Below are 15,166 nucleotides of genomic sequence, written 5' to 3'. Positions count from 1 at the left end.
TGCTGTACCGTGTCTGCCTTTTTACAGCAGAACCAGAAGTGATTTACAATGTCTCTCACCCAGTGCAGCAGGATCTTTTGTCCAGATTGCTGAGCCGCCTAAGTATACATATAACAGATGTGTTTAATTGCATTTCATAATAAAACATTAGATTTTACAAATAAGCTGTGAATTCCAAGTCCACACTTTGTGCCCATTTGAACATATCTTAAAAACAAAGATACAGAAGATTAACTCAAATGCATACAATCTGTGAAATTCTCAATTTACATGAACTACTTGCATTAAGTTATTATACTGTATATACATTCATATTCAAAAATTAAAACTTTTAAAGTATGCCTTCGAACATATTATATAAAATACCTTTGATGTAGTATCACAAATCAATTGTTAATAGGTGATACACATTAAAAGTTGTTGTGTGACATGTATCTGTTACCATAATGTTTTTTCCCATGTATTTTTGCTACTATGAAGAATTTTATAAAAAAAAAAAAAAAAAAAAAAAAAAAACAGTTACCCATTGTAAGACACTTGCTATTCCCCTGGAAGTCAGATGTATTTTAAATGGTGGTGAAGCCTGACAGGTTTCTTTTGTCATTTTGTTAATGAAATTACACTTCAGTACAGGTAGCTGTAGATGTGTGACTAGTTGTTTCAACTTGGCTTCATATACAATAGATGCCTGTTGTCCAATTATGTCCTCCTCAGACATGACTCTGTGGCTAGCAGAAGATGTAGGGACATGTTGCTCACATAGGAATGGCACTTCATCCTCTGGTGTGAGATGTACTGTCTCTTCCAGACCAATTACAGGAAGCTCCTCAATTTTGTATATATATATATATATATATATATATATATATATATATATATATATATATATATATATATATATATATATATATAAATTAAAATTTCTAACAAAACATTTATAACACTTAATATTACCATGTGCTGTTTAAAGAATAATTACTATACTTTTAATTTGATATAAAATAGATATAATGACAATGCAATGACTGGGCATATGTGCAAAAGAACGACAACAGTCAGTCATTCAACTGATGTTGCCATTATTGTGAGTTTTTAATTATGGTGTAAAACAGATACCTAGGAATTATTTAAGGTTTTAACATAATATGTCTACTTTTATCAAGCCAAAAAATATGATTCTTGCAAACCTAAGACAGATAGAGGGAACATAGTCCTCATCAGAACTGCTGTCATCACTTTCTTTTCCCCATGTTGAATCATGTGGATCTCTAAAATCAATCCTGCAAATGTAACAGTAGTAATAGTAATAATAATACATGTGATAAATTATAATAGTGACACTAACAATAATAATAAATAACATAAACTGTTTGTGTAATTCACTGTACACAATATTTAGCTGTTTGAGTTAGCAAATAGAGTTTGTAAAATTGCAATACAACACTTACACAGTGTTATGAAGATCATTGGCATCTTCGTTCAAAGTAATGGTGGACTCATCATGGAAGTTCATCTTGGAAAAACTACACAACACCCCACAAAAAAAATACATTTGTTTATAATGGCAAGATGCATAACACTGGCTTGGTTATGCAACACTGTCATTTGTTGCTTGTGATGCTCGCTTTTATGATAAAATTATTATAAAACACATCTTTACATAGTGTAACATCTAAGATTCACCTGTCATGTAATAGCTGTTCATCACTTTCTGCCATAGAAAGGTGTTCGATTCCAGGCTCCGGAAAACACAGATCTCTGTAAAGCATATTTTAGCAATTTATCCAATGTAATTATATTTAACATTTCTATTACATTTATAAATGTATTTATTTTTTGTAATGCCTACCTGTCTGATAGCGAGTCGATGGATGAAGCTATGCTTGAGAGGGTTTGAAGAGGGATTCCAGGTCCTTTGTAAGGTGTTGACGTTGATGGTCCACTTTTTTGGTAACTTTAAAAAAAATAATTTAGGCATTGCAATATCATTTGATGTTCACTAAAGGCTACAGCATAACAACACAAGTACAATCTACAATGATTTTTCACATCATATGTATTGACAGCACAATTTTTATTGTGAGGTTATGCTGTAAAAATATGATAACTACACTGTAGCTGCTACAGTAACTAACAAAATCTATCCAATACTGGATTTCGTAAGTGTCTGAAAAAGACAATTTTTACATGCCACCATTACATATTGCGTCATGCTATATTGCAATACAATACAGCAAATATAGTTTGACAGTAAACTATCAAATTAATTGATTACTGTTTAGTCAGATGATATGAAAACGATTACCACTTGTTCAACAAATATATACACTCGTGTACATTCAAACACAATAATTGGGCATACATAGCAAACGCGGGTTCAACGATTTGCGCGAGTAGATTACATACAAAGTCAATGCAAAGACGCGATCAGACTATAGATCAGACGCGTCCTCGCGCGGGTCTAGAGACGCGATGCCCCGCGTTTGCCGTGTATGCCCCATAATACTACGTTAATCGTGTTGATCATGTTATAATGGCATACGTTTTCCTCGCTCTTTCTCTCCTCTTGTCCTAAACTCTTCTTGGGTCATTTGGTTGGTCCGTACGCTTTCGTTTACGGGAGCTGTCCTTGTCAACAGAACCAGCGGCAGATGGTAAACAGTAATTATGTTTCATAAATAAGTAACACAATCCACCATAAAACATGCAAGAAGTACATAAGGAACTGCTTGAAGCAAGCTAGTGGTTTGCTGGACGCTAGACACTTCTTCCGCATTTGTCCACGACACTGTTGTCATGTGGTTTCTACGTCAGTAAAGGCGGTAACAAAGGTAACTGACGTCATTGACAGGCGACTGCACTGCCCCGTGTCACTGTTTAGAATGGGAATTTTCTCATTATTTACAAGGAGTTGAAAACATTAGAGATATTGTTAGTAATCAGCTGGACAAAATATATAACACTAGCCTAGTGGTTTTTGGATATTTGACTGCGAATATCTTACAGATTGTACCTTTAAATGCTCATCTTGAACTAGCTCTCTTCTTCTTCTTCTCTATTTGAATTCCAGCAGTGTAGAAAGTGCTAAGTGTATTACTGCCCTCCACAGGCCAAAGTTTGAACTAATTGTTATATACTATTGAACTAGCATATGGCATATAAAAATTAGTTCAAACTTTGGCCTGTGGAGGGCAGTAATACGCTTAGCTGTGTCTACACTGCTGGAATTCAAATAGAGAAGAAGAGAGCTAGTTCAAAATTAGCATTTCTGGTTAAAACTTAAATAATTTTCAATTTTTTTCAGAAAATGAACGCTGGTTTCACTAGATAAGACCCTTATCTCTCATCTAGGATCGTTTTGAACAATTTGAAGCTGCAGTGAAACTAATTTTAACTGTTTGGTGCCCATTCAAGTCTATTATAAGGAAAATAATCCTGGAATGTTTCATCAAAAACTTTAATTTCTTTTCGACTGAAGAAAGAAAGACATGGACATCTTGGATGACATGGGGGTGAGTAAATTATCAGGAAAAGTTTATTTAAAAGTGGACTAATCCTTTAAGGACACAAAGGTGTATACAGGTATGAGACGGAGCACAACAGGTCATAGGCTATAAGAAATACATTGGAGGGGAACGTATTCAGCGACAGGTGAAATAATTCTTTGACATGGTTAAAAATAATGACCTGTCGCGTATGACATATCATGTTGCATCATTCTAACCAATGAGAACTGTAATGTATTAAAAAAAATATATATATATATTTGTTTGGTCACAGTATCCTCCATTCCCAACTCCAACCAGTCATCTGAAGGACTGCGCCGACGGGAACCTTTTGAAAGACCAGTGGAAGTTTCCACATGATGAGATGCGCCATGTTAGTTTGGAATTTGAAGATCAAGGTAAATTGTATTTAATTTGTCTTCCGGGAGACATGAAAGTATCTTCTGTTGCTTCCGAAGGGTACTACTAAATGAAAAAAATATATATTTAAACAAAATAAGAAAAATTTGGACATCTTCATCCTGTTCAAAAGTTATCACAAAACAAAAAAGCAGTCGTAGATCATCCAGGTAACCACACACAGTATTAAAAATCAGTGGTTCACATACTTATGAATGGGGTTATTTTAATAAATTCAGCTATTTTTTTGTCTTGTGGATTATATGTAAACATCTTTTATGTAAAATATTTTACTCAGGATGTACAACATGTATTTTGTATTATCTCCTTTATTTTGTTAAAATTACTCACATTTTCACAGATTCTGCAAGCGGTTCACATACTTTTTCTTGCAAATGTATTTCAGTAAGAGACATCATTTACATTATATTAAGCCATACAAGTTGTAATACCAGGGGTTCCCTGATGCAAGCATATTGATCAATGCATTTTAAACGCGGCTGCAAATACAGTTTAACATACTTGTAAGTAAGTAAATTTTATTTATACAGCACATTTAAACACAGCAAAGCTGACCAAAGTGCTGAACAGAGTATAGAAAAAATAAATAAAATCAAATAAAATCAAAATAAAACAACAGAGAAGACAATACTACAATAACACAATGCTAAAATGAAATTAAAACACCTGGGAGAAAAGATACATTTTTACATTTTAAAAATTATAATAGAAGGTGCAAGGCGAATATCCAGTGGCAACTGATTCCATAAGCGAGGGGCAGCAACTGAAAAAGCTCTGTCGACCTTGGTTTTTAAACGTGATCAAGGGACATATAAGGGATACTGATCAGCAGACCTTAAGGATCTGCTGGATGAGTGCGGAATAAGAAGATCTTTTAGATAAGAGGGGACTTGATCATGAGGGGCGATTCTAGGATTTTGATTTTAGGGGGGCTCAGCCCCCAATAAGGGTATGATTAAAAAAATATTATTTGACTGACTGTTGCTCATTTGCAGACCTACTCCCGCACGACAAGAAAAAATGTTGTATATCCATCTACAATGAAATATAAATTATTTTAGTTTTTTAGCTTTTTAGCCTTTATAATCAACAATACGGTTGGATATTCATAAAGTCACCCCATGAAAATTGATGTCATTTTAAGTATTTTAACTAACCAGCTAATATTCATTAAGAAGGCTGGGCTGAAGCCCCCCTAAAAAGGGCCTAGTGACGCCCCTGTTGATCATTAAGAGCTTTAAAAACAAACAACAGAATTTTAAACTGGATCCTTAAATGGACTGGGAGCCAATGGAGCGATGCTAAGATTGGGGTGACATGGTCAAATTTCTTTGCTCTGGTTAACATCCTTGCAGCTGCATTTTGAACCATCTGGAGGCGAGCAAGGGATGACTGAGGAAGGCCCAAATATTATTTATTGTTGCAATAATCTAAATATTATGTGATAAAAGTATGAATGACCTTCTCCAAATCTTAAAGGGATACTCCACCGTTTTTTCATATTAAACTATGTTATTCCCTTAACTAAGACGAGTTGATACATACCTCTCTCGTCTCAATTTGTGCACTAAATCCCTCTGTCTCGCGGCAAAACTTTGTTAGCACTTAGCTTAGCCCAGTTCATTCAATAGAGGCCAAGCAGAGAAGCTACCAAACACCTCCACGTTTTCCCTATTTAAATACAGTTACTCGAGTAGTGTAACTCGACCTAGGACGGTGACACAAAACAAAACGCTGCGCTTTTCTAAGCATGTAAAATGGATAACTATATTGTATGGCGGAATACCATAGCAAGTGCTCGGGAGCACTTTGACTTGGCGCAGTAATATCTTCACTCGTGAAAAGTCCTCTCACCGGCCCCCGCTCCCTCTCCTCCTCCCTCTCCTTTCCGTCAATAGAACCAACATGACTTTTACAGGAGAGGGAGCGGGGTGAAGATATTACTGCGCCAAGTCAAAGTGCTCCCGAGCACTTGCTATGGTATTCCGCCATACAATATAGTTATCCATTTTACATGCTTAGAAAAGCGCAGCGTTTTGTTTTGTGTCACCGTCCTAGGTCGAGTTACACTACTCGAGTAACTGTATTTAAATAGGGAAAACGTGGATGTGTTTGGTAGCTTCTCTGCTTGGCCCCTATTGAATGAACTGGGCTAAGCTAAGTGCTAATAAAGTTTCGCCGCAAGACAGAGCGATTTAGTGCACGCACTGAGACGAGAGAGGTATGTATCAACTCGTCTTAGTTAAGGGAATAACATAGTTTAATATGAAAAAACGGTGGAGTATCCCTTTAAAATGACAAAAATTATTTAAGTTTAGAAATAATCTGTAATTAATAAAAACTATTCTTAACAACCAAATTTGTTTGTTTGGCTAAGCATAATTCTGAGACTAAGATGACACCAAGGTTCCTAGCCTGAGAAGAAATTGAGGGGAAATGATTGCCAAGTTAATTAATGAGCCCATTTCTCAATCTCAGGGGACCAAAAACAATAATTTCATTTTTGTCTTCATTTATTTGGAGAAAGTTATTTTTTAACCAATTCTTGACATCATCAAGAAATTGGTTGAATGGAATCGGCAGCTTTCAATGGTATATACATCTGAATATCATCAGCGTACAAGTGAAGCAAAACATTGTCCCTCTAATAATATTACCTAATGGACGCATTTATAAGTTAAAGTGGAGCGGCCCCAAGATGGAGCCCTGAGGTACACCACTAATGATAGGAGCTGAAGAGGAGGAAAATTTACCCAATGATACAGAAAATTACTGTTAAATGACCTGTCTCTAAGATATAAACTGAATCACTGTAAGGCGGTACCCTTGATACCAATCAAATGTTTCATAGATACTGCTCTTAGGTAGCCTACTGATTAATCATAAGCCATCAATTAGGTAAACGCAGCTAGTCACACTCTAGAGACACTCATCTCATGCCATGCATTGTAGATTAGTGATGGGGAGTCGATTCAAAAAGACTCAATTCCTCGACTCTGAATAGTCCCATAGGTGGGGTCAACTCTTGGTGTCGACTGTGTCCGAAATCGCTCACTTGTTTACTGATTCTCAAATCCATAGCCTATAGTGCATGGCAGTTAAGTGCATTCGAAGCAAGGAGTGAACGAAATGAGGAGATGAATTTGTGTCACAGAGCTGTTGCAGAAACTTTGTCACATACATTTATCCTATATGTAGCTTACTTTAGAGATAGATAACAGTCATAGTTTGTAATTATAGCCTATATACCTCTGTGTCAGCTTTAGTAATGATGGTAGCTTAGGCCTAAATTAATGCACTAAATATAGATTTCATTTTCCATGGTTAACCATGTTCATAATCGTTAAACTAACCATAAACAATAAAATAAACACTCACTTCAACAATAAATACATAAGTGTACATTATTTTATACATTTTTGTATGCTTTGTTTTAATTTTAGTATCTTTAATTGTCCTGTCCAAGCACTTTTAAGACAATGATCATGTGCGTTTAGCATCAGAGAAAAATCAATGAATTAAGTGTGTAAGGACTGCCATCTTGCCTTATTTATGACTGTTTTGATGTAAAATAAATATAGTCGAGGAGTTGATTTCATCGACTTCTACAGTGGGAGTCGGAGTCCACTCCAAAAAAACCTGGAATCGAACACCCCTAGATCCGTACACAGAAGCATCATGCCCATTCAAAGAGGTTTATTTTATTCAAACCTTATTAAAATATGCATCATCATATTGCTATATGTCAACTTCTTAATTTCAACTGATAATTTATTGCAGCACTATGGCTGTTACCAGGTAAATAAAATCAACAAAAGCCATCTTTGCACTGCAGATAGAATTGGGGGTCTATTCCAGTGGCAGGTATATTTACACAGACTGCTTTATGCAGAGGAAACTACCTGATCACCTTTTGTTTGATTTAATCCCAAATAATTACAATTGATGATTTATGATTAAGAGCAGCATCTATGAAATATGTTAAACTGTATTTGCAGCGGCGTTTCAAACACATTGACCAATATGGTAGCATAGACTTCAGCGAAGTGTGCACTGATTTCTCTCCACGTTCTGAGCTTGTGTGCGAGTCTCATCAACAATAAATCATAAATAAATCGACCCTATAGGACCCTATATACAATGCATTAAAATGAAAGTGTCCTGTTGTGGATAGGGGCGCAACTTTAGTAAACGCTCCTATGGGTCGTATTTCAAGTGACAAACGACTTATATAGGCATATTGGTTGGAGAACATGTTGCATCTCAGACCTCAAATATATAAAATATTACCTTTTATAGACATAGATTTTCAACTAAAGAGTAAAGGGAACACTGTACAGTACTTATTGAAACAACCAGTACTTTATTTACCCTTGTATACCACCCTTATACATCCTTCCAAGACATAAAAGTACAGTATCCACACCAGTGTGGTGACGGACAGCAAATATATTTCATCAAGTTTGTGCATTCATGTCCTCAAATAGTAAGAGGGTAGAGGCTGAAAACACAGCGAGCGTCACATGTGCTTCACTATTAAAGATACTAAACAACAAAACAAGGAAGGAGATGTTCATTTTGGCATCCTTTTAAATGCTGGTGGGAACCTTGATTGGCAGCAGAGGAGACAATGTCATGCCGTTGATAGAGATTGACATGTTACCAAACTAACAGCAGATTAAATTAGTGAAGCCTAAGAACATTACAAAGCAAGTGAGAGAGAAAACACAGGCACACCCATAGGAATGTAACAATTTGTAAAACATACAAGATCACAATCCCCATGATTCTCTTGAAAAGTAGTTTGTAGACGTTTTCAAGATTGATCACAATATAAAAGATTGGTCAAGATCAGATCATCCATCACTACAATCCACCAACAAAATGTCCCGTCACTCATCATGGCTGTTAGGAAACTAATTGGTTTTGCCACAAAGTGGTTTCTCCACTGCATGGATCTTCATGTGTATCTTCAGGTGACTTTTATAAGAGAAACTCTTTCCGCACTGATCACACGTGTGCGGCTTCTCTCTGCTGTGGATCCTCTCATGTGCTTTATGATTTCCTGAACAACTAAATCTCTTGTCACAGTGTGAACACTTGTAAGGTTTTTCTCCAGTGTGAATCCTCTTATGCTGCCTTAAAGCACTTGCATGAGTAAAAGTCTTCCCACACTCAAAGCACATATAAGCTTTTACACCAGTGTGTATTTTCTCATGTGTTTGTAAACTTTGCAGCAGTGAAAAACTCTTTCCACACACAGAACATGAATGTGGTTTCTCCTTCGTATGAACTGTCAGGTGTGCCTTCAGGTTTGATGACCCAATAAATGTTTTGCCGCAGTGATCACATGTGAACGGCTTCTCTCCGGTGTGGATCCTCATGTGAACATCAAGATTTTTTCTGTGAGCAAATCTCTTTTCACACTGAACACACATGTATGGCTTCTCTCCGGTGTGAACTCTCATGTGAAGATCAAGACTTGGTTTATCTTTGAAGCTTGTCCCGCACTGATCACATGTGAACGGTTTCTCTCCAGTGTGGATTCTCATGTGAAGCTTAAGATTTTGTTTGTTTGTGAATCTCTTTTCACACTGTTCACACATGAAAGGCTTTTCTCCAGTGTGGATTCTCATGTGACTCTTAAGGTATCCTGAATCCCTGAAACTCTTCCCACATTTATCACATGTGAACGGCTTCTCTCCAGTGTGGATTCTCATGTGACTCTTAAGGTATCCTGAATCCCTGAAACTCATCCCACATTTATCACATGCGTACGGCTTCTCTTCAGTGTGGATTTTCATGTGTCTTTTATGTTTTGAAGAATCCATGAATCTCTTCCCACATTGATCACATGTGAACGGCCTCTCTCCAGTATGAACCCTCAGGTGACGATCAAGATTGTCTTTGTATGTGAAACTCTTTTCACACTGATCACACATGAATGGCTTTTCTCCGGTGTGGATTTTCATGTGTCTTTTAAGGCGTGCTGAATCTATGAAACTCTTCCCACATTTATCACATGCATGCGGCTTCTCTCCAGTGTGGCTCATCATGTGAATCTTAAGGTGTATTTTTTGTGTGAAACTCTTCCCGCACTGATCACATGTGAACGGCTTCTCTCCATGAACTCTCAAGTGAATGTCAAGACTTCGTTTGTATGGGAAACTCTTCCTGCACTGATCGCATGTGAACGGCTTCTCTCCAGTGTGGATCCTCATATGTTCCTTAAGATATACTTTTGATGCGAAGCTTGTCCCACATTGATCACATGTGAACGGCTTCTCTCCAGTGTGGATTTTCATGTGTTGCCTGAGATTTGTTTTTTGTGTGAAACCTTTCCCACACTGATCACATGTGAACGGTCTCTCTCCAGTGTGGATCCTCATGTGAATCTCTAGATAATGTTTTCTTGAGAATCTCTTTTCACACTGATCACATTTGAATGGCTTCTCTCCAGTATGAACTCTTACATGATTCTCAAGATTTCGTTTCTCTGTGAAACTCTTTCCACACTGATCACATGTGAACGGCTTCTCTCCGGTGTGGATCCTTGTGTGAATCTCAAGACCCTGTTTGGTTGTCAAACTCTTTCCACACTGAGTGCAGGTGAAAGATTTCTTGGCTCTTCTTTTCTTTAAAAATGTCTTTTTAGTCTTTGAGCGACTCAAAGGTTTTTCTCCAGGTTTGACATGATGTCTCTCCTCCACTTTGCTCTCCTCGCTCTCTTTTATCAGGTCTGAAATCAATCAATCAAAAAAAAAGAATTAAAAAAAAAAAGGATTAATTTTATTTACAGAACATCAAAATAATTCAAAGAGAGAAACTTGAAGTGAAAATGCCTTAAAAGTTAGCCCTGATGTAATGGCATAAAGTAGACAACTCATAGTAAAGAACTACCAGTAGTAAGTAGACAACTAATCAAGTAGACACCAACATCAAAGATGGTGCTGGTGTATATGGCGTGCCATCTGTTCCTTAGTGTATTTGTCTTTACTGTATTTGTAAATAGTTTGGCGATCATAGGTTACCACAGCTGGTTGACTCATAACAGTAGGACACACGAGTCAACCAGCTGTGGTAACCCATGATCCAAATTCTACTCGACATTAAATCTTCGATGGAAGGATCACATTCCACCATGCCGAGAGGATGCAATACTCATCGCTCTCCTACCTGGTGTCCATTCCCGAAGTTTCTTTGTTCATTATCCTGCTTACCTTGCCAGAGAAAGCATCTGGTCATGCAGATTTGCACTACACAACATCAGGAAAATCCAGCCTTTTCTAGCAGAACATGCAACACAACTTCTTGTCCAGGTCCTGGTCATTTCTAGGCTTGATTACTACTCTTCTGGCTGGACTGCCATCATGCACAATCAAACCTATACAAATGATTCAGAACGCTTCAGATCGTCTTCAACGAGCCCAAAAGAGCCCACGTCACGCCTCTCTTCATCTCTCTGCACTGGCTAACACTTGCTGCTCGCATCAAGTTCAAAGCAATGAAGCTTGCTTACAGATCTACCACAGGCTAGGCACCCCTACTTCCACTCACTCTTACAAGTCTACACTTCAACCAGAAGCCTGTGATCACTAAAGGAGCGAAGGCAGGTGGTACCATCAAAGAGAGGCACAAAATCAGTCTCCAGGACATTTTCATTCACTGCTCCATGCTGGTGGAACGATCTTCCCACCTTCATCTGGAATGCAGAATCCCTGGCAATATTCAAGAGACAACTAAAAATTCTTCTCTTTTGTGAGTACTTAGCATCATCTTAAAAAAATAAACTTCTATTTCCTTTAACACTAGCACTACCGGAATTCTATAACTACTAGAACTGCCAATAGCGGCCATTTTGACTGTTCATACCAGACAGCAGTGAATGTCATTTTTGTCATGTTATATTTACTTCAAAGCTTCTATGGTCATGTTTTATGAAAAATGTGGGGTAATTTAAGCATACATAATATAATATGTTCGTGATATTATTGTGTAAGAGCTACTAGACCTCCCACAAAAGTGCATGCCGCAATTTGCTTTCCGCAATTTGCATCCGGCAAGCTGGAGATCAAAGTTTTTCACCGCAGTTAAAATGTTGTTTTTGAAAGTCAAAATGTCAACAAATATAAAATGAAGCAGAATATTTCGTTAGATAAAAACATATTGTGAATTTTGGAAATGATTACATCTGTCTTTATTCAATACATTTTGACTTTTGGAGTTTACAATGCTTTAGCATTATCGGAAATGTTTGGACCACACGAATCGGAAACAATTTTATGCAGCCTCTAATGAAATCTAGAAAATCTTTTTTTACGAACCGGAATTATCTCTGAATCACTCTCAGAATCAGTGTCAGACGAACTGTCAAGAGACCAAGAGACATCGCTCTCTGCTCCTCCATCAGACTCTGCATCATCAATGTTCTCAAGCAAGGATAAAACCTCAGTGACAGTCATTTTCTTTCTTTACAACGCCTGTAATATGTGCGGTCAAATTGACCGCTATGGCCATTCAAGGTAGAAATACTCAGAACTCTTTTGTGTTTTGTAATTTTAATAAAATAACAATGTTAAAATAAAATTTACATTAATTTAAGAAAAGTCATGGAACTGTAGTTATATGGGTTTTATTTCAACAAAGTTATTACATTGCAAATCTTTAAAACGGTCAAAATGACTGCCTTGGTAGTTCTAGTGCCCCTAAAGATCTTAATTAGCTGATTCAGGTGTGTTTTATCAGGGTTGAAGCTAAACTTTGCAGGTAGGTAGATCTCCAGGAACAGGGTTGGGCACCCCTGCTTTAACCTATTAACCTTTACGAGGACGCTGACGCACAGAAGATTCTTTGTTTTAAATTAGCTCAAATTTACTGTTACATGCAATGTAATTATTATTAATATTAATTTATATTATTACGAAAAATGTTGAAATGTAAAGCTCATTGAAATGTTTCTTTTTTCATGAAGGGCATGTGATACAGTTTCAAAGATGGTGAAGTGGGTAGTTTGGTGAAAGAAATGAGGGATTTAATCTGCTTGAATAGAACATCGTCAGTAATTATAATAGAGACAAAAAAGAATAATTAGAGCCATAAGCAGGTCAAAGAGGTATGAATGTGTGACTGAAACTGAATGGGGCACAAACAATAGAGACAATACACTGAATAGATGGCAGTAAACATCAGTTAGCATTTTAGGGTCTCCTCAAAATAAAAATACACGTGACATGGTCTTGAAAAACATTCTAAAGAGTTTTAGACTTGTCAGATTTGTGGCTTTAGCTGAAGTGCATTTCTAGATTGCAACAAGGCCAGCTTCAATTTTATTTTCATAAAGATAGTTCATAAAAAAACATATTTCTAATAACTTTACAAAACTTTGGAGCTATTTACAACTATTTGTTTCATTATGACAATAATGAGACTATACCTATGCTTTTAGTGCAAAGGGTTCCTGAACTGAATCTGTTTTAGTTTGGGTATGTCATTTCTTCAGATTTTTCATAAGCGGGGGTGCTGGCTAACAGGTAGAGCAATGTCTGAAACTTGTATTGTAAGCACTTCTTGTGTCTATTTGCCTCTTCATGATGAATCACTTGTTGTATTCCTCACTTGTAAGTCACTTTGGATAAAGGCGTCTTCCAAATGAATAAATGCAAATAGTCTACCTGACTGAAAGGCTCATTATGCGGCTCATTATTGCGGGTCATTGTCACTTCAGGTGTGAATCACAGCATTATTTAGGATTATTTAGGATTATTTCAGCTTCCACACATACGGTATTTCTAAACAAATAGTGTCTTACAAAATGTAATTCAACCTCCAATACCCAGAAGTCTTGTGGACACATATTCAGTATGTGTTTGTGGCCTTATTTCATCTTAAAAAGGTTTTTTGTTTTTTCAATAACCACACATAAACATAATTCTCTCAAAAGTATAAACATGTACATACATGTTGTTCACATATTATGGTAGCCTAGTTTCTGCTCAATACAGTGTAATGACACTTTGCCATTAATATGTTTATAAACATCTTAAAAAAGCACAAATGTCAGGGCATATCAAAACTTCTCCAGTGCCCCAACAATCCTCAGACCCCAGAGAGTTAATACCGGGTTTCGGGACTCATTCCTTCTTAAAACTAAAATTTTACTCTGAGCTGCTTTTACATAAAACCACAGGTTTTACTTAAAGTGTGCTTACAACTCTGTCTGCCATTTTGGAAAATTCATCTACTTGATATAGTTTGGTTTTTACGGTTTGTTGCTAAAAATAACAAAGCACAATGTTGTGAACTATATTGAGAAAATTTTGGTTACATCATTGCAAAAAATTGTGAAGCAGATATAAAATATATGCAAAATAGAAACAGCTAAAATAATATTTAGTTTGAACTGATGTTGACACTCAAAAAAACTCCCTTTACTGAACATTTGTTAAAAACAAAGGACATTTTGTACTCATTTCATAGTTTAACTGTTTATCTAAATGTGCAGAAGTGTTTGAATCTTTCTATCATGAATGTTGTTCAGCATCATGAATGAATGAAGAATAAACACCAACCTCTTTGTTCTTCAGTATCTTCAGTGTGTTTCATTCTGCAGGGTTCTGGATCACTCATGTTCTCACTGTCCTCTTTAATAAACTCAGTCTTTGCAGATTTCAGCTCCTCCTGATGCTCTGATGCTCGTCTGATGGGAATATTCCAGTATTTATTGGGGAACTGCTGTGGGAGGAGCTTAACTGATGATGTGATTGTTGAGGAGCTGATGATGTGATTGTTGTGGGAGGAGCTGATATGATGATGTGATTGTTGTGGGAAGAGCTGATGATGTGATTGTTGTGGGAGGAGCTGATCTGACAAAACAAAAATGTATAATGGTGTTCCAGTTCAAATTGGTTCTATTTTTTAGGGAAATGAAGGGATTTCTTTATTTTATTCTCTCAATAGCCTACGAAAACATACAAATTCAGCACAAAAACATAGCGCAATAAAATTGCATGCTTTTCTTGCGTACCGGCACTTTTCACATGTTGCCGGTACTCTAACCTAGCGGTTCTCAAACTGTGGTTGGTTTGAAAAAAATCTGTATTTTCTGATTACAAAAAATATTTTTCAATACCAAAAATTAAGATTACAAATAAATATTTTTTGATTTCTAAAGACAGAATTGATTAGAAGGTTTTTTTTTTTTTTAAATGTAAATAATATTTCGTGACACCGTGCGGCGACTG

At 36.5% G+C, this 15,166-nt stretch overlaps 1 protein-coding gene across 1 annotated transcript in view; it reads right to left on the bottom strand.

The window, feature by feature from the left end:
- Positions 1-14,570, bottom strand: part of LOC137017076 (zinc finger protein 729-like) — a 31,450-nt gene extending 16,880 nt beyond the window's left edge. Inside the window, exons 1-2 of the mRNA XM_067381014.1 lie at positions 14,495-14,570; positions 9,001-10,665 (exon numbers count right to left, since the gene is read on the bottom strand). Of these exons, the coding sequence (XP_067237115.1) occupies positions 9,001-10,665; positions 14,495-14,552 (1,723 nt within the window). The 5' untranslated portion in view covers positions 14,553-14,570. The remainder of the gene's footprint in view (positions 1-9,000; positions 10,666-14,494) is intronic.
- Between the last annotated feature and the right edge of the window lie 596 nt (positions 14,571-15,166).

Source organism: Chanodichthys erythropterus, chromosome 3 (assembly GCF_024489055.1).
Source record: "Chanodichthys erythropterus isolate Z2021 chromosome 3, ASM2448905v1, whole genome shotgun sequence".
NCBI lineage: Eukaryota > Metazoa > Chordata > Actinopteri > Cypriniformes > Xenocyprididae > Chanodichthys > Chanodichthys erythropterus.
This window is presented reverse-complemented; position numbering and strand designations above follow the sequence as displayed.